General features: G+C 48.6%; 4 protein-coding genes across 5 annotated transcripts; 2 read left to right on the top strand and 2 right to left on the bottom strand.

Annotated features, from left to right (window-relative positions):
• The first annotated feature begins 286 nt into the window (after window positions 1–286).
• LOC119280844 lies at window positions 287–1,381 on the top strand. Its single transcript, XM_037561549.1, has one exon. It carries the CDS (start codon window positions 304–306, stop codon window positions 1,222–1,224), a length of 921 nt encoding a protein of 306 aa, XP_037417446.1. The 5' UTR covers window positions 287–303; the 3' UTR covers window positions 1,225–1,381.
• A 2,731-nt stretch (window positions 1,382–4,112) lies between these two features.
• LOC119274819 (probable 3-beta-hydroxysteroid-Delta(8),Delta(7)-isomerase) lies at window positions 4,113–6,340 on the top strand. Its single transcript, XM_037555545.1, has 4 exons — window positions 4,113–4,375; window positions 4,460–4,606; window positions 4,740–4,848; window positions 5,935–6,340. The coding sequence occupies exons 1-4, from the start codon at window positions 4,240–4,242 to the stop codon at window positions 6,191–6,193; spliced, it is 651 nt and encodes a 216-aa protein (XP_037411442.1). The 5' UTR covers window positions 4,113–4,239; the 3' UTR covers window positions 6,194–6,340.
• On the bottom strand, window positions 6,244–7,592 carry LOC119274818 (KIN17-like protein). Its single transcript, XM_037555544.1, has one exon. The coding sequence runs from the start codon at window positions 7,539–7,541 to the stop codon at window positions 6,333–6,335; it is 1,209 nt and encodes a 402-aa protein (XP_037411441.1). The 5' UTR covers window positions 7,542–7,592; the 3' UTR covers window positions 6,244–6,332.
• Window positions 7,593–9,720: 2,128 nt separating this feature from the next.
• Window positions 9,721–12,506, bottom strand: LOC119274817 (F-box protein PP2-B10-like). Of its 2 annotated transcripts, XM_037555543.1 has the most exons (3): window positions 12,382–12,506; window positions 11,774–12,272; window positions 9,721–10,327 (listed from the first exon to the last, which is right to left on the bottom strand). In XM_037555543.1, the coding sequence occupies exons 2-3, from the start codon at window positions 12,253–12,255 to the stop codon at window positions 9,889–9,891; spliced, it is 921 nt and encodes a 306-aa protein (XP_037411440.1). In that variant the 5' UTR covers window positions 12,256–12,272; window positions 12,382–12,506; the 3' UTR covers window positions 9,721–9,888. The 2 variants fall into 2 exon arrangements, with proteins under 2 accessions (XP_037411440.1, XP_037411439.1); XM_037555542.1 differs by lacking the exon at window positions 12,382–12,506 and having other exon boundaries at window positions 11,774–12,318.
• Between the last annotated feature and the right edge of the window lie 10,960 nt (window positions 12,507–23,466).

The raw sequence follows: 23,466 nt of genomic DNA, 5'->3' as shown, positions 1-23,466 counted from the left end.
TCCATACGACTTCCAGCATCTGGCCGGGTTCCACTAAGTATGCTACAAATCCATTTTTTACTTTATATTAATATAAGTTGCCAATACTAATCCTAGCTTAGTCTGCGGGTTTTCAGTCCACAACGGCACGCATGCAGTAAAATTCGTCCATGTTTCCTCACCATGTTTGACCACCACACCCCGTCATTCTTTTTCTCTGCTTTGTCGGCCTACAAAACCCCGCCGAATCTCGTGACAAATGTTTGTATCCGACTAATACCCAATCACACACGTACTACTTACTATCAATCATCGACATAGCTAATGGCGTCTTCTCGTAAGCTCGCGGGTCTAGCTCTAGTACTGCTGCTCTGCATCGCGGCGAAGGCCATGGCGGAGGCGGCTGGCGTCGAGTCCTACAGCTTCCCCGTCTTCAACGCCACCACGACGGCCAGCCTGGTTGCTGCCACGAACACGATCGTGGCCGGGCCAGCGGCGCTGCTCTTCCAGCCCGAGGCCGACTCCACCGCGGCCCGCATCAACGTGTCCGAGGGCTTCCTGCTCCTCCCCGACACGGTCGACGTCTGGCGCGCGGGCGCCGGCGGTGGGCTGCTGCCTGCGCGCGAGGCGTCCTTCAACACGAGCTTCACGGTGGAGAGCTCCGCCACCCCCGTCTCCTTCGTGCTTCTCCTCGACAGGTACCCGCTGTTCAACAGCCGGACGGGCCTCCGCGGCGACAACGGCTCCGCCGCCGTGCCCGACGCCAACGCAACGGCCAGCGGCCTCACCGTGGTCGAGGTCGGCACGGTGCGGTCATACGAGCCGGAGTCCCAGGACGTTGGCCTCAACGTCACCGTCACGCCCAAGGGCAACCGCGCCGTGGCCGTGTGGGTCGAGTACGACGCCGCCGCGCACGTCCTGCGCGTGTACGTCGCCGCCGGCGGGGAGCCGAGGCCGTCCGGAGCCCTCATCGACGCGCGGCTCTCCCTTGCCGGCCGGCGCACCACACAGACCGCGATGGTTGGGTTCTTCGCCGCCACGGTGCGCGATGTCTTCCTCGGCGTCCGTGACTGGGACCTGACGGTGGACAGGTTAGACGACGCCGGCGGCAAGAAGAGAACGTCATGGTGGGTGATACTCATCGCGGTGCTCGGGTCCGTGGCAGCCACAGCCGCCATTGTCACTCTGGTGGTGCGCTACTTCGTGTCGAGGCGCCGGACGGGCAGCATGGAACCCAAGCAATAGTTTAGTTTATGAGTTTATACCATGTGCTATTGCAGCCGTCTACTATCTCCAAATCGCTATGTTTTTAGTTGAAATAAATACACTCATGGTCACCGAAGTTGAGGTCAAAGCACACTATGACCACTGAACTTTAAAATACGTTCAATACGGTCATTGAATACGAGTTGTGATGATTATATGGTCACTGCCCAAATAGTAAACTTCCGTATTTTATCTGGTTGACCGGTCGACAGGTCTGGGTGGCAAACTTTGACTGAATGGTCACGCTCTCTCTCTATACCACGTGGGTCCCACATGTCAGTAAGGCAGACGAAACAAATAAAGCAAAAAACTTCGCGCCGTAAGTTAGGAGTCGAACCCGCGACCACCGGGTCGGGACGATAGTGTTAGCTCTAACAACCTCGCCTGCCGCCGTTCTACGTTTTCATTGGAGTTGTCACACATATTATACGTTCCACTACGTGTTGTGTGCGGCTTGTTTTTAAAGTTGTTCTCTGTAGCTTATTTTATGGTTATTTGTTCTGCGTAGCTGTGTGAGTGCGTGCGTGTTACTGTGTTAGTGTGTGTGTTTTATTTGTGCCGTCTGGTTGTCAAATTATTTTTCCAAAAAATAAAAAATGTTATCGAATTTGATTTTTTTTTGGTGAATTTTCAAAACTACTCCAAAAAATATAAGCAAAATTCAAAACCATGAAGACATGCACATGAATTGCATAAATTAGTTGCCAATTTAAATATTCTCAAATTTCAAACCAGGAAGACATGTAAACGCATTGCACACAAATCCAAAAAATAATAGCGAAATTCAGACATTATTCCTGAAAACATATTCACGAATTAATGATCGTGAACCTAAAAAAGTCCCGGATTTCAAAAGAGATTTAGAATTTTAAAATAGGAAAAATAATAAGTAAAACAAGAAAGCAAAACAACAAAACTGAAAGACAAAATATGTAAAAATAAAATAAAAAACAGTTGAAGAATAGTACGACTGAAAGTTGTATCTGTGCGAGCTCGCATCCGAGGAATAGGAGTAAAATATAGTACTGGGTCTCGAAATTAACCGAAGTTGACGTTGGCCGTGGTGGTTATCGCGCGAGAGTTGCCACACTAACACGCATGCACTCATGTAGCTACGTAGAACAAATACCCTAAAAAGAGCTACATAGAACAACTTTAAAAATCCCCGCAAAAGAAAACTTTAAAAACAAGCCGCACACAACACGTAGTGAAAGTATAATATGTGTGACAACTCAAAACAAAACGCAGAGAGTGGAAGGCGAGGTGGCTAACGCGAACACTGCCCGACTGACATGTGGGACCCACATGGTAGAGAGAGAGCGTAGCCAGTCAAAGATTGCCACACAGACCTGTTGACCTGTCAAGCAGACAAAATACGGAAGTCTACGGTTGGCTAGTGACCGTATAATCACCACAACTCGTATTCAATAACTGTATTGAGCGTATTTTGAAGTTCAGTGACCGTTGTGTGTTTTGACCTCAACTTCAGTGACCACGAGTGTATTTATCTCTTTTTAGTTTTATGTTACCTCCATTTTTTTTAGTTCATATTGAACGACATGAAACAAGTTTTCGCCCCGCTTAATTAACAGATAAAGCCAACCACCACGAATGTCATACAAAGTTTGTTACAGAAGCAAAACAAGATTTTCTAGGGAGAACAAGTGCGAGGTTTGACATTCTTGTGTTTGGTTCCATTTGCTTAGCATTTGTGACTTCTTATCGTCTTCAAAGTCAAAATGCATGTGCCATTTACCTAGGGCAGGTATGCGGTCTAGCAGTAAGTGCACGGTTTTTCGTTCGACTTGACCAATCAAGTTCAAAAAGCACATGTTATGACATTTGAAATCTCATGAATAGAAAAACACATGGAACAATGATACAATATGTTTGGTTGCAAATCAACACACTCCATGTGGTAAACAAAATCCTTTATTTCTGCATACATCACCAGGGGCTCTCCCAAAGGGATGCATCTTCTACCAAACCATGGCCTAGCGCGCCACTCTCTCTTCTTGACTACCCCCTCTCTCTCTCTCTCACACACACACACACACACACACACACACGACTTTGGAGAGGCTACCCCACAAGACTTTGGGTGGTGTGGCTGCCCCACAAGACTTTGGAGCCGAAGGCCATGACTGGTGTGGTACAAGGAGGAGATGGAGAGGAGGGGGTGTGGTGTAGTTCTTGCCCGACGCCTGACCACGTTTAACTAGCGAGCGGATGCGAGTCGCTAACTGGAGAAGTGTCTAATGCCAGCCGACACAAGGCCGGACGTATGGCGTTGGGGCGCCGGAGTAGGTTTCTCGGAGCACGCGCTGGGTTAATGAGGATTTGCGGACAGACGGATGCGGCTTTAATGCTGAGAGAAGGCGTGCGCAACGGGCGTGCAACGGGCAGCTCTCTCGGTTGGTGAGCCACTTCAATGGCGGTTCCGGTGAGCGATCACATCCGCTCTGGGCCAACATGAATGCGGGCAGCTAGCTTTGCGTGGGAAAGCGCACGGCCGGAGGAGGATTTTGGGTGGCTAGGGTTGTTGAAAGTTTGTGTGGCAACGGTCCGGACGCCCGCAAAACCCATTAATTTGTTGCAGTTTACGAAAAAAAGGCATATCCGAACTGATCGATTGAGGATACAGAATCACGTTAGATGGTAAAACACGTCCGAACCGACCGGTGCCGACATTTGCGGGCGATTAAAGGGTCGGCGTCCAAGATGCGGACTGTAGATGGGGATTTGCGTTGTGATCGTCTCGCACGTGATGGTTTGATTGATCTGGTTAAGTTGTTGCAATCAGAAGGCGATGATCCCAATGCCCCATGCCCCCATGTGCCGGACTCTGTTTACAAAACTCGTGGGCGCGTATCGTATGGCGTGACATGAGTGGCAACCCATCCAATCCATACAGCACTACAGTCGAGTTGACTAGTGCAGATTTCCTCCAGCTCCAGCTCCGGCTCCCAGATCGAGACGGCGGCGGCGGCGGCGATGGGCGCGCACCCTTACGTGCCGGCGGGCCTGGACCTCCCGGGCTACGTGCCGCTGCGCCTCACCCAGCTCGAGATCCTCGGGGCCTACCTCGGCACCTCCCTCTTCGTCCTCGTCGCCGTCTGGCTCCTCTCCGGTATTAACACCACCTCCCCAATCCCGCCCTGATCCTGATCGAGATCTCCTCGGCCGTCAGTCAGCTCACGCCTCCGCCGCGCAGGGAGATGCCGCAGGTTGTCCGGGACCGACCGCCTGCTCATGTGCTGGTGGGCGTTCACCGGCCTCACCCACATACTCATCGAGGGGCCCTTCGTCTTTACCCCCGATTTCTTCACCAAGACCAACCCCAACTTCTTCGACGAAGTCTGTAAGTCGATTTCCAGCCCGATTCTTCATTGCTTTCCCCCAAGAACAGCCCCAATTGCTACTGTAGTTGGTTTAGCCCCAAATCCAAGTCAGTCAAGATGGAGTTTTTGATTCGATCTGTTGTGCTTGTCCAGGGAAGGAGTACAGCAAGGGTGACTCCAGGTACGTCGCCAGGGACACCGCCACCGTCACCGTCGAGGGAATCACGGCCGTGCTGAAAGGCCCTGCCTCGCTGCTCGCAGTGTACGTCTTCTCATCTTGTTTATGATCACTGACACCTTGATAAGCAGCAGAAAAGGCTTGCTCTGTTTCTTCTGTGGTGATTTGTGGGCTGCATTTCCAGACTTTCTGGGTCAGTCTTTAGTTAGATCTTGTTTGCTATGTTCAATCAAGCATGGTTCTGGTATGAGCTTAAGACTTACTTGGTCACTCATATTTCAGACTTGATTATTAACCCCTTCCTTTCACTAAGATGCGAGGCCCTCATCTCCATGACAGAGCATCGTTCTCTGAATTAACATTGGTTCATAATTTGATGAGATGTGCAAAATGGAGTTCAGAATTTGATTTTGTTAAACCAAGCAAGCTCATAATTTGATGTGGCGTGTCACTGGTAGATGCTTCAACAGGGCATATATTTGCAGTGTTGCTCAGATCCACAAGTAGCGTGGTCCTTCTGTATTCAATAAAATTAGTGTTGTATTTCCCTAATATAGGAGGCAGGAGATCATGCAATGCCAACAGATTGCAGAATTCATGAGTGAATGGTGTCTGTTTTCATGTGTTTTCTTGTGCATAGGCTTTCTGGCCCTGAAATAAGCAAGCATACGATGATTTAGTAGGAGTGTTTGACTGAATCTAGACCGTATATTACAGTCCAAATAGCATATTTTAAGAGAAACTCGAGTGCTTACTGGCAAGTATTCTTTCAAAACTCATCCGTACAACATCTAAACTCAATCGACTTAGTTTTGCATTTTACAAAATGTCAAAAAATGTAAGAACCAATTGATGATTTTGCAGTTTGATGTTCTCTGCAGACGATTTATAAACAGTTGTGTTTTCGGCTTGTCCCAACTTAAAACTACTTGACCACAAAGCTTAGCAATTCAAGGCAGTAGCACTATTTCTACTGAACTTGTTCCAGTGGTCTGAAGAATCTCCTCTTGGCATTTTCAGCCTGCACCTATTTCTAAAAATGGCACACTCATTTTCTTCTTGCCTAGTAGAAGTCTGTAGCCAATTTAGTTGATATGTAGTTTTACTTCACTGCCGTTCTAATTTTAGCGACGCCTCTATTACATCCTGACAAAAGTTCACTGGTTGCAGCTATGCTATCGCGTCGCGAAAGTCCTACAGCCACATCCTCCAGTTTGCCGTGTGCCTCGGTCAGCTCTACGGATGCATCGTCTACTTCACCACCGCCTACTTGGACGGCTTCAACTTCTGGGCCAGCCCGTTCTACTTCTGGGCATATTTCATCGGCGCAAACAGTTTGTGGATTGTGATACCGTTGCTGATCGCCACAAGGAGCTGGAAGAAGATCTGCGCGGCGGTTCATCAAAGCGAGAAGGTCAAGACCAAGTAATTCCAGCAACACAGAGGGTTGGTTGCAACCAGGACACACTGAAATTCTTGTTTTACCACAATTTGCTTCCTTGTATTGTACCCTTTGTAAACTACATTGTCTGAAACAAAGTATGCAGTACTACATACAGTACATTGTCTTAAGCAACCTTGCAGATGTCCTCATACTCGACGGCCTCGAGAATTCTCCCATCATAGAGGCCCTTCTCAACCTGCAGTCTGGCAGAGAACCTCTCCGTGTCCACCGAGAGCAGCCTCGCGTTCGACCCCCGGTAGGCGCCATTGACGACACGTACCAGGCGGCCGATCTGCGGGATGACGGTCTCGAGCTCATCTTGGTCGACCCTGACGACATGCTTGCTCTCCAGCATCTCGATCTCGCCGACGTACCTGTCTATCACCCTCTTCACCAGCCCCTTGTGCTTGTAGTAGTGGTGCCCCTTCTCAGCCAGTGATTTGCTCATCACCTTGACAACTATGCCAGGGCACAGCCAGTAGTCCTTCCGGTTGCTCCGCTCCTTGGCCTTCTCCTCCTCCATCAGATCATCAATGGCCGACCTCCTCGTGTCCTTTGCTTTCCCTGCGTCTCTCCCCTTGTTGGTCGCCTCCTCCTCCTCTTCATCCAAGCCAAATTTCATCTCTGGCTTAACCTCAGGCATTGCCGGAGCGGCGCGCCGGAGTGCGATCGCAACCTTTCCCGTTGCCTTGTTGATCTCTTTGGCATCCTCCTGTCGTTGTCCTTGTCGTTCTTGATCAGCGTCCCCTGATCCCGAATACTCATCCTCGCTCTTCCCGAGGTCGCCATTGTCATCGCCATTAGCCTTGGCCATGGATTTCTGGGCACGCTCAATCTGCCGGGCAATCACGAGCTCCTCGGACAGGACCCTCTTGCGCTTGAGCCCGGCCTTGACGGCCTGCTCACAGTCCCCGTCGATGTAGGCGATGAACCAGCCCTTGGGCGTGTGCTCGACCTTGGCGAGCCCCTCGCCCCCGAGGAACTCGACGAACTCGGAGAGCGTGGCCCAGCGCGTGGAGTTCATGTGCACGTGGCGGCGGTCGGCGACGAGCTCATTGTAGACGACGGTGGCGGCGACGCGGGAGCCGCGGTGGCCGTGGCGGAGGAGGGCGAGGAACGCGTCGAGGAACTTGCCGGAGAAGCGGTCGACGGCGCGGTCGGGGGCCTGGCCGAAGACGGCCATCTGCCGCTGGTGCGACTCGGACGAGCAGTGGCACTTGAAGCCGTTCTCGTCGCGGCACTGCTTCTCGCACATCTGGCAGTACCACCGCAGCTTCTGCAGCCCCTTGGCCTTCGCCCGGTTCGCCATGGCCTTCAGCTCGCTCTTCCCCATCGCGCCTGCGCCGCGCCGCCGGATACGTCGTGCGAAGGGGAGGCGTTCCTCTTCTTCCCTTTTGAGGAGGTCGTCGACACGTATGCTACTCGGACACGTATACGACATGGGAAGGGATTGAGATAAAGTGATGTAACATGGCCGTTGGATGAAAACTGGACGGCCCAGGATACGCACTGCAGCACGTATTGATCTGCCTGTTGATTCTTGATCGGCGGCCTAGAGAGGGGGGAAAAGTCATTGTTACTGTTCATTGACGACTCGCCTTAGATCTCAATCCAATGGAAGCACCATCATCTCTTTAGAGCATCTACAGCCGCGATGGCCAAATCCGGCCCCTCAAACGCTCGTGAACGCGTACGGTCATGTCCGCGGTTACTGACAGGTCGTGTCTCAAATATTTGATTCTACAGGACACCTCAAATTAGAACCCTCATATCCATATTATTACATGCAACGTGAAACCTAATCTACATCGGAGTTCGCCCAGTTCTGCCGTGGCCATGTCCAGCGGCCGGCTGCACTTACCGGAGTGGTGGTTCGGTCACCGGCAAGGTAGAGTAGGGCATGAGACGCGAGCCGACGTGGCGAGCGTACCTGGGCGCGCCCGGGTGTCTCCATATCCGCCCAGTATTTGGGCTGGATATGAGGGGGTGCCGGTCAGCCCGGGCGTTTGAGGCCCATTTGAGAGGGTTGTTTCGGTCGAAAAATCGTGACGAGTCAGTGAGTGGGCGGCCCGCCCGGGCGTTTGAGGAGGGTTTGGAGTGCGCGGTTGTAGATGCTCTTAGGCCATCTACAACGCGATACTAAGGATAGGCATTAGGGATCAGAATCTGGCCATTTCGCTAGTACTGAACGAGAAAAATCCCACCTCTTTCTAGCCATCGCTGCCGAAGTTAGCAGCGGGCGCTCCAGTTCACGAATAGTTGATTTTGATGTGGGATAATTCTCGTCCTGTCACCGCTTGTGGCAGTACCACCGCAACTTTTGTAGCCCCTTGGCCTTCATCTGGTTCACCATCGCCTTTAGCGTCATCCCGACCCACCTGCGTCGCTGGGTACGTCGTGCGAAGAGGAGGGAGGGTTATGTGAAGGGAAAAGTCTGTGTACGAGGGTTTTCGTGCGGGAACCGACAAGGATTTGTGCTACAAGCTCCATGAAGCGATCTTTTTCGAGCGAAGGGGGAAGGGCTTGTGTGAGGGTGGTGACCAGCGGCGAGCCCGGGTGTGCTGTGGTGCTTCGAGCTCGGTCGCCTCATGGGGGATTACGGCGGGGTCGACGGTGCTCGTTGTTGCCTGTCTTCCTTCACGGCGCTGCAATTTTCTGCAGGAAGACGATGAGGAAGACTGACGAAGAGAAAAACAGATCTGATGCCTAGCAGTTGTTGCATCGCACAGTCGCGCAGTCACTGGCTTAAATTTGGGCCAGTGCGCCGGTGCCTAGTACTCGCCTTTTGTGAAGGGCTGGGAGGCGCCGGGTTTGGGTCGGTGACTAGGTGACTAACATGTATGATACACCGTCCATGTGGATGACAATATTTTCATCCAAGCTCAGTTCCGAATTTTTCTCTTTTTTTTGAGGAACCGTTCCGCTTTTTTAGATGTTTTTAGAGACCCAGCTCGGCCGGTGGGCCGAAGACGAGCACGCCGCTCGGCTGATGCTTCGTGCTACTCCCTCCGTCCCATAATATAAAAACGTTTTTAACACTAGTGTAGTGTTAAAAACGTTGTTATATTTTGGGACAGAGAGAGTAGTATTTATTTAGTATCACACCGCTCGGTTGATGCTGCGTGCTACTCCCTCCGTTTCATAATATAAAAATATTTTTGACACTAGTATAGTGTTAGAACGTTGTTATATTTTGGGACAGAGGAAGTAGTATTTATTAGTACCACACCGCTCGTTTCGGTAGCCACTTCGCGACCTAAGTAGGAGACAATGAACAGTGTATCGCCGACGACTCAAGGCTAGCACTAGCTAGTGCGGACGTCGGGGGTTTGCTTATCATCCTTGCTCCTTTCTTTTTCTCGCTTCGAAGCTGGTGTTGACTACCATTCGATCTGGAACGAATGAGATCCATCCTTCGGATCTGAAGCAAACCGCCGACTGGTAGGAAAATAGCTTTCTCGATTTCTAAAAAAATATCTCTCATGCAATGAAAAAAGAAAAAAAAAGAATAATTAGTCTCCAATATCACTAATTAAGATACTGAAAACTGGAACCAAGTTGTCTAAATTACTATTCACAAGCTACACACACACCGCATGCTAGCCCATCGACGAGATGAACCCATAGCACAAATAATGTACACGTCGTATTAACTCAAGGTCATCCCCGGTATCGATTGATCATAGGGGTCTGAACTCCACACCTTCCACGACGAGCCCGTGCTTGTGGTACCACCCCAGCATCTCAAAGCTCACCGCCACCTCCTCTGCCGCCACTGCCTCGTTGCCGGTGCGCAGCCGCCCCATTTCCATCTCCCACCACCCGTCACCGCGTAGCACCGGCCCCTTCACGTTGACGCCACCATTCGTACCTTTGCCGCCTCTGAACTTGCGTGCCTCGGCGGTGTCGGGGCGAAGGCACACGGTATAGCGGGACGGGGCACTGCCACCCACGCTAACCGTTGTCTCCTGGTCCGGGAAGCTCAGGCCGCGGTGGGCGTCCGTGGTGGCGAAGACGAGGTACACTGCGTAGGCGGTGGCCGGCGTCAGCGCCGCGGTGGGGAGCCGGCCGTAGATGTCCAGGCACGTGCATTCCACCAGCTGGGCCACGTCCGTGAACCTGATATATTTATCGGGCAAAGATTAATACAAATTTTACAATTAAATCCACCTAGATGCGTGGAATGATTTCTTCGGCATACTAAGAATTCAAGATGAACCCCTTACTCTCTACTCTCTACTTTCTAGTGTCAAAAATGTTCTTATATTATGATGAATACCTTTTAAACTTGTTGTGGCGATCCACATTTTACTTACAACAACGATCACTGTTCTATGTGTACAAAAACTTGATAAATAATATAAAAACACTGATAACCATTTAAATCAGCAACACTCAGTCAATCAAAGTTTTCAGAGATGATTTGTACTTATATTATATCTTTCTTTTCTGCGAAAGCACTTATGTTGTACTTCTTACGGTCACTTTTACTCCGCGTATTAGATTTATGTCAGGTTAAACTTTACAAAATTTGACCAAATTTATAATAAAGAAATATCAACATCTACAATACCAAATATATATACTATGAAACTACATTTCATAATGAATCTACAAAACATTTCATAATGAATCTACAAAACTGATTTGGCATTGTGAATGTTGATATTTTTATATAAGTTTGGTCAAAGTAGAGATTATTTGACTTTAGACCAAACTTATATGCAAACTGAAGAGGAACAAAGGGAGTACCTGGAACAACAAATCAGACACAAACGGAGAAAGCGCGTAGTATAAGCAAGCTGCTTATTTTCTCAAAAAGAAAGCCAGCTAATAATAGTCAATATCAGCACAAGGACACTACTGGTAGTATCACGATTTAATAATCTTATATAATAGAAGGGCAAACTTGCCGGCAACGATCTACGTCGATCATGTGATGCACACAGCTAGGATTCGATTTGCATAGCTTATCGGTGGTATTGGTGGCTCTGAGTTTGTACCCATAAAAATCTTTATAACTGTTTCTATCCTATTTTAATGAATCAACACGCAAAGCTCTGGAAAAAAATTCGTCGACGGCGACGTGTGCAAGTTGACGAGTGATCAACTGATGATGGATGCCAAATTATTGGGGAGTCGGCGGGTGCGGTGGCCGGTGGAGTTGACTTTGTTAGATCGTAGCCACACGCACGCGCATGGAATTGCTTAATTAAAATCCTGCTCTGGTGCCGGTGATTTCTGCCGGTTCTTCTACGACGCTGTCGGGGGCAAAACGATCGCATAGTTCGTGGACGTGAATTATATTTCCGCAACAAGTCTCGCCGTTGGACTAATTAGCTGCAGCCTGCATGGCACCCGATCTCCAGGTTGGAAGGAAATGAACTAGGCACGACACAAGAAGATTCGTGCATGCATGGTAGACTAATTGCCGTGTTTGTGTTCTAGTACTAGATTAGTAACTAATTAAAGTTAAAGATGGCAATGGAGCTGGTTGATCCAGACTCCAGAGTGAGAAGAAATGAGAAGCGAACAAGGATCGACGTGGATGTTTGTAGTATGTACCTGGAGAGCGGGTGGGGCGTCCACGTCCAGCTCAACTCGCCGTCCTCCCACGGCAAGCTGAGCCTCCTCGCCGACAGCGCCACGCACTTGGCCCCGCTCCCCCTGGCCAGCCACACCGCCATGCTGCCGCCGTCCGCCAGCACGGCCGCGTCGGTGAGCCCGAGGAAGGCCTCCTTCTTGCTCGACGCCGCCGACACCGCCCCCGCCGTGGAGCCGGAGCGCGAGAGGGGGAAGCGCCGCGCCGGCGCCTCGTGCAGCTGGAGGATGGCGCGGTAGTCCGGTGGGAGGAAGCGCGCCCAGACGACGTCGGACTCGGCGGCGTCGCGGAAGCAGGGCGACACGGCGGCGCAGCGGCACGCGTCCCTCGGGGAGGTGAGCGCGAGCACGTGCGCCACGCACGCCTCCGGGAGGTCGCACAGCCGCGTCGTGTCCTCCTCCGTCGCCGCCGTCGCCATGGCCATGCCAGCCCCGAGAAAGCCCATCGTAAGCAGCTAGTACCCTGAAAATTGGGAGTTGAGAAAGCAGCGGGACCTCTATATGTGTGTATGCTGCCGCTGCGCTGTGTGGCCAGGCAGGACCCGGGTGTACATATATTATATATGCCGTACCGTACGGCACAGTGGCAGAGGGGCACCGAGAGTCAGTCAAGACAACAAGGTGACGACGAAAAGGAGCTGCCGTTCCGCTCCGTGCACCGATCGATCGAGGACGCCGGGGCCAGCGGGTTATATGTTGCCGTGAGCCGACCACGTCCATGGCCACCCCGCATGCGTGGAAAACGGCGTACACCCTGTGTTTGTCCCTTGTTATAAAGCCCCTTAAACATAATAAAAAGTAACTTGAGATCTCTAGATCACTGAACGACCACTACCACCATCTGAAGCCGCAGTAACATCAAATATCATCGTCGTGCACCCACAATGAAAAACCCTGACGTTGCCGTCCCAAAAAGACGGTAGAAATCTACGCCGGAACTCCGTCGACTACGTTCAGATGAACGGATTCGAGGATGAACGGAGTCCGGAAGACAAACTAAAAAAAAAGCATTGCCATCTACCCGAGCGTGACACCTGCGAGGACTAAAAAAAGGGGATTCCTCCCCCCGCCATCGACGGTCGGAGCGGCAGGCAGATAAGAGATGGATCCATGGGCTCGTCAGCAAAGCCTCAAGTTAGAAAACGCTTGAAGAAAAAGTCTCTATTGCAGCTTATCTAAGGATTCGCTTATTTTACGTCCAGCCATCCAAACTTTTTTACTATAGTAGTACTACCAATTAAGGGCGGTGCTATACTTAGGTAAAAAAAAGTGCGTAAGCTAACGGGTTGTCCAACAAGGGGGTTATTATTGGGCGTAAGGAGAGAGAGAGAGAGGCTCACCCCCTGAAAATCAGGGGAAGATTAATTGGTTGGAAGGATTACGTAAAGCTGCGTAAAACATTACGTAGGTGTAGTATTATCGATCAATTAATTAGTGTTCACCGCAGTTCTTGCCAAGTAAGCGAGGATGGATGATTGGGCTGTGAGATACCTGGAGTTCCACGCAAAAGATTCCGGCAAAAGCGTCAACTCTGCAATTGTCTGGAGAAGATTCATTGGCTCACTCGGTTGGTAGTACTAGCAACCACGGGGTTCCTTTCATCCGAGAGCCAAAGTGTAGACCGGAATCCAACGGGCCGCACCTCGCCATTCACACTAGACAACCGTATGACATTTGCAAATTGTGATATTTGTAAGCAAGCGATTTGACTGCAAGTATAATACAGGTCGTTTCATGGCCTCCTCCCATCAAACACAAGGCAACGTACGAACGAATTTGTCGTGCTAATTCGAGAAAAACGTGTTGGTATAAAATACAAGTTCATTGGTTGCGTGACAGAGAGCATGCTGTTTATTCTAAAAGGATTAGGTGAATGGGGTGTCATTGAGACAACATGTCCCTAACCTTGCACTCGGGGTCCCAATAAGAAAAAGAAAGAAGAAACTTGAGCATAGTGTATTTTTCCCATTTCAAATCAAACGCCTGTAAAGTGGTCCATAAAAAACTCGTATGATTTTCACTTTCTAGTCCTGCAAATTATTCAAACAAATTATATAGGTTGTAAGGAACAAAATCTTCCAAAACTGATGTAAAACTCCTTTGAACCAAAGAGGCTCTGCGTCACAATATATAGAAGAAGTCTCTAGCTCCATTTATCGGACCTTGACTTTCTTCTAGCAAGAAAAAACTACCCACACACGTAACAAAGACACCATCAATCACTCTGACAGGGAATCTAGCCGCCAACGAAACATCTACTACAACAACAGCAACAATGATGCAGATGTTGTGGGTTTCAACCACTTTTTCAAGAAAAAACAACAACAATGACCCTGCCCTCATCTACTCCACTCGCCGCCACATGATATTGTATTATAGTTATATCGCAAATAAAGTGTGCCTTCGCCGTGTAAGTTTCCGGTTGTTCTAAACTACTGAAGTTTTTTTCCATGTTGTGTTGGCATTTGAGTAAACAATACTCCCTCCATTCCCTTTTATAGTGCGCCTTGTTGGTAGCACTTATACCAAGACATGAGGTGGCACATTTATTTGGACTGAAATTGCCCCTCCTCTGCTCATACTGTCATGCATGTGCATGCATGCAGCAAAGCGCACTACATCCAACGCAGGGCTATTTTGGACTAAAAGCGCTTATGCGCATTACATTGCGGAATATGAGCCAGAATCTTATACGCACTAGAATACGGAATAGAGGGAGTACTAAGTTTACTTAGACAAAATTTTGTTTGAATTTTACATGGTGTCACGATCTAAACACCGAATATCGTAACTAAAATGTGGTTGGATGGGTGTGTGCCCTTTGCGTGGAGCAGGAGAGCATCACTCATATATTTATCTCACATGTCTTTGCTTGTCTCATGTGGTGTGTGGTTAGAGATCTTTGACCATATTGGGAACCCTGCTTATTTTAAGACTGGTTTGCCATCTTCGGGGAATGGATGGTCTCGATCGTGCCATGATCTTTGGATCTACTTCATGGCCCAGTGTTGGGTGCTTTGGACTGCCCGTAACAAACTTATCTTGAGTTTCTGAAATCCACAGTTAATGTGGTAGCTGCATGCGGTGCTCTCTGGGCGGTCCTGGTGGCAGCCTACACGGGGCTACGGCGGTAGGTTCACATGGAGAAAAAGAGGGGAGGAAGCAAGGGTGTTAGCGGAGACCATAGGATGGCCCTTGGCACGACACTGCTGGATTGAGCGCATGAGCGCGACAAGGGTCATGCGGGGGTGTCCATGGGCGCACTCTGCAGTGCACTGGATTGGCAGAGAGAAAAGTGAGAGGGTAAAGAGGAGGAAAGAAGGGGATTTTATGGGTGGGTGGCTAAGTTATGGTCCCTTGGGTCCACTCGAAGTGAGAGGGATCCAAGAAAGAGTAGAAGGTTAGGTAGCTTTAGGTTTTCTAGGCTTTGGCCATATGCCAAAAATTTGGGCACAGTGGATCTTTGCATGCTCGGTTCATATGGGCAAGAACCAAATAGAAAAAAGGTGTTCATTTTGTTGGTATAGAACTATGGCATCTACAACAATTACTCTAGATTTTAAAATAAAAATTACCATGTTTTGATCAAAATTAGGTTTAGGCTAGAAACTATTTCAGAATTTTTGTTGGACAAACCTCAATATAGGTTGGGGTTGATCCTTCTACCGAAGGTTAGGGATGACATGGCAAAGCTTTGGAGAATTTTGGTAGATTAAATTATAGTGTATTATTTCTATTTCTACCTATTTTTGAAATAAAAAAATTAACCACCACTAAAGAAAAAATAACTTATAACTTTTTACTATGGGAGATGCTCTAAGGTGTTATAGACCTCATAAGTGATTTTTAATAAATAATTATTGGAATGGTTTTTTAACTTATAGTTATATGTTTTTTAGGGTCTAAGAAGATTATTTTTTTTGTTTTTTTAGATAGACTATCAAAATTTTACTTTAGTAATAATTCCATATTATAAGTATGTGGCAATTATTTATGCCAATTTGAGTTAGGAAAATTTAGTTTCTTATTAAAGGGGAAAATCCCAATTAAAATCCAAATAGGAGATAGAAAGTAGCAAAAAGTAAACGAGCTTGGAAATTGTTTGGTTGGTCCACATTTTTTCTTTTTTAACTCTTTGTGATATAATCATTTAACACTCGGTGTGGCACCCATCGTCACACTGAGACATGGTGCATACTTTGCTGGTACATCCAAATTTTGTGGGTGGACTTCCTCTTGTTCCCAATAGCTATTCTGAGTATTACATTACATTAATAGAGTCATGTTCTTTGTTTTCATATGCTTTACATGATTGTATATCTAGCTTCATACAAGTTGGCAGAAATAGCCATTGTTCATCATTGTCATATGCTATGCAAGATCATTGTAATTCTTGTTGCATTCCCAGAGGCATTCATATAGAGTTTCTCTGATGTTCATAGATTGAGTTCTGACTACATCAGTGGAGGTATGCTAAAATAAAGTATATTTTCCATCATTGTAAAGTGTTGCTTCTACCACAAAAAGAGAAATAAAATAAAAGATGCACCATGGAGGTGTCGCAAATTAAACTTGATATTAGGGATATATGCCATGTTCATATAGCCACCATAGCCTTGCTAACATGAACAAAATTTTGTCTAGGCCTTGACCGTGAAAGAAAAAGGGATTACGGTCGAACTCCACACCTGGTCTGGAGCCTCTGCACCTAGTGCAAAATTCATTATGTGCTTCATTTTCTCCCTTTTTAATTCACAAAAATTTTGGCATCCATCGTACTACTTATCCTTGCTTGTATCCCATATGCTTCTCATGCAACTTCGAGGGGATGGTCACACGATGCCTCAACGTCACTCGAGGAAGACTGGCACGGGTACATCCAAGGCCTCATGTGGGACCCAGTTTGAACCTTCGCAGTATAAAAGAGCACAAATGGATTCTCACCAGGATGAGAGGCAACCCATATGCGGTTGGGCGATGGTGCAGTGATGATTTTTTTGGAATGGGTCACAAAGGGTCATCTTTGAGGAGATTCTCATGCAGTAGAAGAATAAAGTGTTGTGACAAAAGGCCATTGATTCTCCTTACATTCATTCACTTGGCTATTTTGAAGGTGTGTGTGAATATTGTGGCAAACTAGATCTTTTGAAGATCATGGAGCTTGGGCATGACTATGTTGAGGAGATTAATCTACTTCGCCACCATGCATGTTCTGATGCACGCACTATGACATGGATGTCCAACACTATCAAGAGTAGTGCTCCTTTGAGTCATTGTGCATTTCCTTTGGGCTATGAGTTCAATCGAGAGGTCAACCTCATCCACGTTCACATTTCTAAAGAGTAGCTAAAGAGAAATGGTTGCCTTGGAATTGCTACCCTACCAACTTCATGGAGCCATTTGGGTCTACCGGAGACTTTCTTCCGTTTTTTGACACCACACAGAAGCTCCTACGTAAAAACCATTTCTCCCAGGGTTGGATATACTTCTATGATTTGGACCTCTTTGATCCACATTATGTGTCACCTCAACCGCTCCAAGCCACTTGATGTTTGGATTTCATATACTGTCAGTAGAAGTGCATTTATAGTTCTTATCTTCAAGTGATATTCACTCATGCTACCTCTAAGGCTCTTATCAACAACTATACCTATGTGAAGCATGCTTATGTGCTACCAACTAACACTCCTCTTGTAGGACAAGATGGGGAAGAAGAAGATGCTTCTCGTATTCAAAGAACTAGAGCCTATTATGAAGAAGAAGCCCGTTCCAAGAAGAAAGAGAGAAAGCTTAGAGGTGGTATTTATATTATCTTTGCATGTTGCAAGGCACCTCATATCTGTGGGTTCCTGGAACCCGCATGCTCCAAGAAGGCCATTCGTATGATCGAGGAAGGCCGTTTCGCCACAAGAGGCATTGTTTATGCTACGGGCTCCGAAGATGAGTTGAAAGAGCTTGAGAAGTTTGATGAAGCAGCTTTTGACAACTCCTCCAAAGCCTCTCCTCCAAGCGCTCATGGTAATGATGCCCATTATTATGAAGGCATCCTTTCTTGGTTGTTAGCATCACCTATTTTCTTCTTTTTGGTGTCTTTGATGCGAAAGGGGTATAAGTAAGTTATGTTTAGGTTGCACTTGGGTTTTCCATATGGGTATTGATACAAGCTCTCATTATTCATTTGATCTTATTTGAGCTTGTTGATGTTTTAAAATTTTGGGTCATATGTCATATGTCATACTTTATGTTTGTGTATGGATACTTTAGTTATCTGTGAGACTATGTGCCTTATTGTTTGTTCTTATTGTCTATTTTGTTATTGCCATGTTCATATTTTTCTCCTATCATGTTAATTTTTGATGCCATGTCACACACATGACTTGTTGTCGTTTTGAGATGGCTATGTACATGCATGCATATTATTTGAGACATCTCTCATGTCACAATTTGTTGCAAAATTGAACTCACTTTGTGTATTTTTAGTGATCACTTTTGCACCCCTCTGGTTTCTAATGGTTTAGGGGGGAGAATTGATCCTACCTTGTGCACTTTGCATTAAAATGTAAACATTATTTTAGATGCACAAATGACGGGGGAGCTTAATTGTAGTACCTTTATTATATTGTTCTAAGCATATTATCATCAACCACCAAAAAGGGGAAGATTGAATAGAAATCTAGCCCCTAATGAGGGTTTTGGCACTATGTTAAGAATACTAAATATGTTTTGAGTGATTACACACACACACACACACACACACACACACACACACACACACTCACATTTAAAAGAAACATAATGTTGGTCGATGATCCCCTAAGCTAAAGAATAAAAGAAGAGGGCACGTCAATTTTCTACAGACGACTTCTCGTCTTGAGTCATAGGTATGTCATACTATAAAGAGGGGATACAACATGATTGATGTATGGGAACTGGGTGAGCCAAAGATAAGCCAAAACCACCTACAACCTTGTGTGTGCGCACATGTGTGTGTGTGTGTGTCTGTGTGTCTATGTGTGTCACTACTAGGGAAAACCTTATACACAGAGGTATAGTAGTAGCCCTGGTTAGAACAGAGCGCTACTGCTACTTACCCCTAGTGATGAAGTCATGTACCTAGGGTAGGGTCACAGACCTGTCTTAAGTACCCTTCCCAAGGACATCCTCAGAAGAAGCTGCCTTCCAGTCGACCAAGAGATACTTCACTTGACGGACTCGAAGGACTCGACCATGAAGACTCACTCGACCACCAGGAGATCAAGAGCCACTCTGCATCAAACGGTCTGTAATTAAGTAGTCTTTATGGCCATGATGACACTTTATGTAAGGCGTTACCAGTAACGCCAGGCCTTAATGTACTTTAAACCCTGCATAACTGAGGGCCGGAGGGGTCTGGCGGACACTATATAAGCCACCCCCTCCTCAGTGTAAAGGGTTCGCACCCCTGTAATCTATACACACATAATCCAGTCGACCGCCTCCGGGCTCCGAGACGTAGGGCTGTTACTTCCTCCGAGAAGGGCCTGAACTCGTACATCCTTTGTCTGTACAACTGCTCCATAGCTAGGATCTTGCCTCTCCATACCTACCCCCCATTCTACTGTCAGACTTAGAACCACGACAGTTGGCGCCCACCGTGCGGCAGGTGTCTTAGCGATTTTTGGAGAAGTTGCAATTGTTCCGATTGCCTTCATCATGGTTTCTGGTGGAGTTTTGGTCGAGGGCCGCTAGATCCGTCTCGGCGGGCTCACCTTCATCGCCGACGACTCCGCTTGGCTCCAGGAGGCTCCACTCGACATCGACGCGCTCCCCGTCCGCGGTGCGACGCATTTTCGGGCGTGTGTCCGCGGCGTTCTGCTGCGACAACCGTCGACTCCGTATCGGTCGACTCCCCTGTCGTCCTCCCTCCCTATCTCCCGCCAGCGCAAGCGCTCTAGTCGGTCGAGACTCCGGCGGTGGGTGAGGCACGTAGTGGCTCGCCAATCGGCCACCACCCAAGTCGCGGCAATCGAGCCCGACGAATCTCTCTACGGCCTGTTCGATCTGTCGACTGGCTCCGCAGAGACCGCATCCGAGTGCGATAGTAGTGATCCGGCGGTGGAGGTCTTGATGGTCAATGGGCCTCGTAGCCCACCTGGCTTCCCCCGCGACGACGGGATGGACGGTGGAGGCGACCCCGCTCAAGCCCACGAGGAATATCAACCCGAGCCACTTACTTCCCTGCAAAGGGAAGAACTTCTCCGCAGGAACGTGGATGCCCTGCATGCTCCCATCGCAGGAGAAACTCCCGAGGCTCGTGCCTTGGAGGAAGCACGTTTGGCCAACTTGGCTGAACGCACTCGTCTGGAGAACTTCCAGCGAGCACTCGACGAGCGCGCGCGGCAACGAGTACCCGACTCCAGTCGACGTCAACTCTTCCCGCAGCCGACTCAGGTATATCGAACCCCGATTCAGAATTTAGCAGCCGCATCCCGTATAGCAGAGTCAATTCAGCCCTCTCAGTCGGAGGCTGGCAGAGGCTTGATGCAGATTAGAGATTTGCTCCGGGCAGCGGGAGATCAGAATTCAGCTGTGTCACAGTCACGCAACAGGATTCACAGTCAATCCATCGCTGCAAATACAGTTCAGTTGGCTCACAGCCCTAGATCGCCTCCGCGGGTTGAGGGACGCGAGGGTTGACGTGACCAATATGGTGAACGATTCGATCGCGATGATAGGCGTAGAGTGCCCACTCCTCCCCCAAGAGGTGGGTCTTACGCTCATCGGCAGCAAGATGACAGGCATCAGCTCAGTGTTGGGCGAAGAGCCCCGGTCGACCCCAGGGAACCAGGCTTTGACGCGCGATCCATCATCGTGCAAGGTCTGGTCGATCGGAACAGAGCTCATCGAGGTGGCCATGACAGAGATGCGCCCACTAGCAGCCGAGTCCATGTTTCAGGTCCAGAATGTTTCAGCAGGGCTATCAGAGCCGCGGTGATTCCCCCCAACTTCAGGTTGGCGACTGGAGTAAGTAAGTTCACCGGTGAGTCTAAGCCTGAAACTTGGCTTGAAGACTACCGAGTGGCAGTGCAGATTGGAGGCGGAAATGATGAAGTGGCTATGAAGCATTTACCACTCATGTTGGAAGGTTCGGCCAGGGTGTGGTTGAATCAGTTAGCTCCAAGCAGCATTTACACTTGGGAAGATCTTTCCCGAGTGTTCGTCAGGACATTTGAGGGAACCTGCAAGCGACCAGCTGGATTGACAGAGCTGCAAGTCTGCATGCAGAAGTCGAATGAAACCTTAAGAGATTACATTCAGAGATGGATTACTTTGCATCATACGGTGGAGAACATGTCTGATCATCAGGCAGTCTGCGCCTTCAAGGATGGTGTTAAGAACAGAGAGTTAAGTTTGAAGTTCGGTCGGACCGGAGATATGACCCTGAGTCGAATGATGGAAATTGCCACCAAGTACGCTAATGGTGAAGAGGAGGACCGACTCCGGAGTGGCAAGTGCAAACCGAGTCAGTCGGAGAAAGGAAACTCCAGTCGGAAGCAGAAGCGGAAGGCCGAGCCAGCGGCTCCTGAAGAGGCTCTGGCCGTGACTCAGGGCAAATTCAAAGGAAAGCCCAAAGGATCCTGGAACCCCAAGAAGGTAAAGGATAAGGAAGGGAATGATGTGATGGATCTGCCGTGTCACATCCACACGAAGAAAGACGAGGAGGGTAATTTCATATACCCGAAGCATACCACTCGCCAGTGCCGGCTCTTGATCCAACAGTTCAAGGTAAACAACCCAAGGACAAGGAAAAGGAGTCGGACAAAGTTGAGGACAAGGAGGACAGTGATGGAGGATATCCTCATGTTAACTCCACTCTGATGATCTTTGCTGATGTGGAAAGCAAAAGCCGATTGAAGGTTATCAACCATGAGGTGAATATGGTCGCCCCGGCGACACCCAACTATCTGAGATGGTCCCAAACTCCCATTACATTCGACCAGTCCGATCACCCGACTCATATAACCACCCCTGGGAGGCAAGCTTTGGTGGTCGACCCGGTCGTCGAAGGCACTCGACTGATGAAGGTGCTAATGGATGGTGGTAGTGGACTAAACATATTGTATGCAGAGACGCTGAAAGGAATGGGCATTCCAATGTCCAGACTGAGCGCCAGCAACATGAGTTTTCATGGAGTTATACCTGGAAAGAAGGCTGAGTCACTCGGCCAAATAGCTCTGGACGTGGTGTTCGGTGATTCGAAGCATTTTCGCAAAGAGAGGCTAACATTTGAAGTCGTGGATTTTCAGAGCACTTACCACGCTATTTTGGGGAGACCAGCTTACGCACGGTTCATGGCTCGACCATGTTACGTGTACCTCAAACTGAAGATGCCCGGCCCCAAGGGCGTGATCACTATCACTGGCAATTGGAAGAAGGCAGAAGAGTGTTTTCAGAAAGGCTCGAAAATTGCCGATTCCCAGATAACAATGGTAGAGCTGGAGGGGTACAAGAAAAATGCAGATCCGAGTGATTTGTTGCGGGCCAAGAAGCCTGCCACAGAATCAGCATTTCAGTCGTCCGGTGAGACGAAGCCCGTTCACATTCACCCAACAGACCCCAATGCAGCTCCGACTCACATTTCCACAACACTCGACCCTAAATAGGAAGAAGCGCTCATCCAGTTCCTCCGTGAGAACCGGGACATCTTTGCATGGAAGCCTGCTGACATGCCGGGTGTTCCCAGGGGGCTGGCTGAGCATCGCCTTAGAGTCGACTCAATAGCAAAACCTGTCAAAGAATATCTTCGACGGTCCGCCGTCCAGAAGAGAAAAGCCATTGGCGAGCAGGTGGCTCGACTGTTGGCGACAGAGTTTATCCGAGAGATATACCACTCCGAGTGGCTCGCCAATGTCGTCATGGTTCCCAAGAAGGACAAGTCACTCCGCATGTGCATTGATTTCAAACACATCAATCAGGCCTGCCCGAAAGATCATTTTCCTCTCCCTCGCATCGACCAAATTGTCGACTCGACTGCGGGATGTGAGAGATTGTCTTTTCTAGACGCCTATTCCGGATACCATCAGATCCATCTATATGGACCGGATGAGATCAAAACAGCTTTCATCACTCCATTCGGGTGCTTCTGCTATGTCACCATGCCATTCGGCCTCAAGAATGCCGGAGCCACATTCATGAGGATGATTCAGAAGTGTTTACTCACTCAAATCAGTCGGAACGTTGAAGCGTACATGGATGATATTGTGGTCAAATCACGGAAGGGTTCCGACCTGTTGACTGACCTAGCTGAAACATTTGCCAATCTCAGGAGGTATGATATCAAGCTCAATCCATCAAAGTGCACATTCGGAGTTCCAGGTGGAAAGTTACTCGGTTTTCTCGTTTCCGAACGAGGAATCGACGCTAACCCAGAAAAAGTTGGCACTATACTCCGAATGAAACGCCCTGTGTGAGTGCACGATGTCCAGAAGCTTACTGGATGCTTGGCCGCATTAAGTCGATTCATCCCTCGCCTTGGTGAAAAGGCACTGCCTCTTTACCGACTGATGAAGAAGGCAGACAAGTTCGAGTGGACTCCAGAAGCTGATGCATCGTTTGCCGAGCTAAAAGCTCTGCTCTCCACCCACCCGGTGCTTACTGCTCCAACCAGCAAAGAGCCT

The sequence above is a fragment of the Triticum dicoccoides genome, chromosome 3B, assembly GCF_002162155.2.
Source record: "Triticum dicoccoides isolate Atlit2015 ecotype Zavitan chromosome 3B, WEW_v2.0, whole genome shotgun sequence".
NCBI classification, from domain to species: Eukaryota; Viridiplantae; Streptophyta; class Magnoliopsida; order Poales; family Poaceae; genus Triticum; species Triticum dicoccoides.
This window is presented reverse-complemented; position numbering and strand designations above follow the sequence as displayed.

Coding starts and splice junctions, on each gene's coding strand:
- LOC119274819 (XM_037555545.1), top strand. CDS start 4,240: ATGGGCGCGCACCCTTACGTGCCGGCGGGCCTGGACCTCCCGGGCTAC. Junction 4,607..4,739: donor CAACTTCTTCGACGAAGTCT/GTAAGTCGATTT, acceptor GTGCTTGTCCAG/GGAAGGAGTACAGCAAGGGT. Junction 4,849..5,934: donor CCTGCCTCGCTGCTCGCAGT/GTACGTCTTCTC, acceptor CACTGGTTGCAG/CTATGCTATCGCGTCGCGAA.
- LOC119274817 (XM_037555543.1), bottom strand. CDS start 12,255: ATGGGCTTTCTCGGGGCTGGCATGGCCATGGCGACGGCGGCGACGGAG. Junction 10,328..11,773: donor ACGCCCCACCCGCTCTCCAG/GTACATACTACA, acceptor TAAATATATCAG/GTTCACGGACGTGGCCCAGC.
- LOC119274818 (XM_037555544.1), bottom strand. CDS start 7,541: ATGGGGAAGAGCGAGCTGAAGGCCATGGCGAACCGGGCGAAGGCCAAG.
- LOC119280844 (XM_037561549.1), top strand. CDS start 304: ATGGCGTCTTCTCGTAAGCTCGCGGGTCTAGCTCTAGTACTGCTGCTC.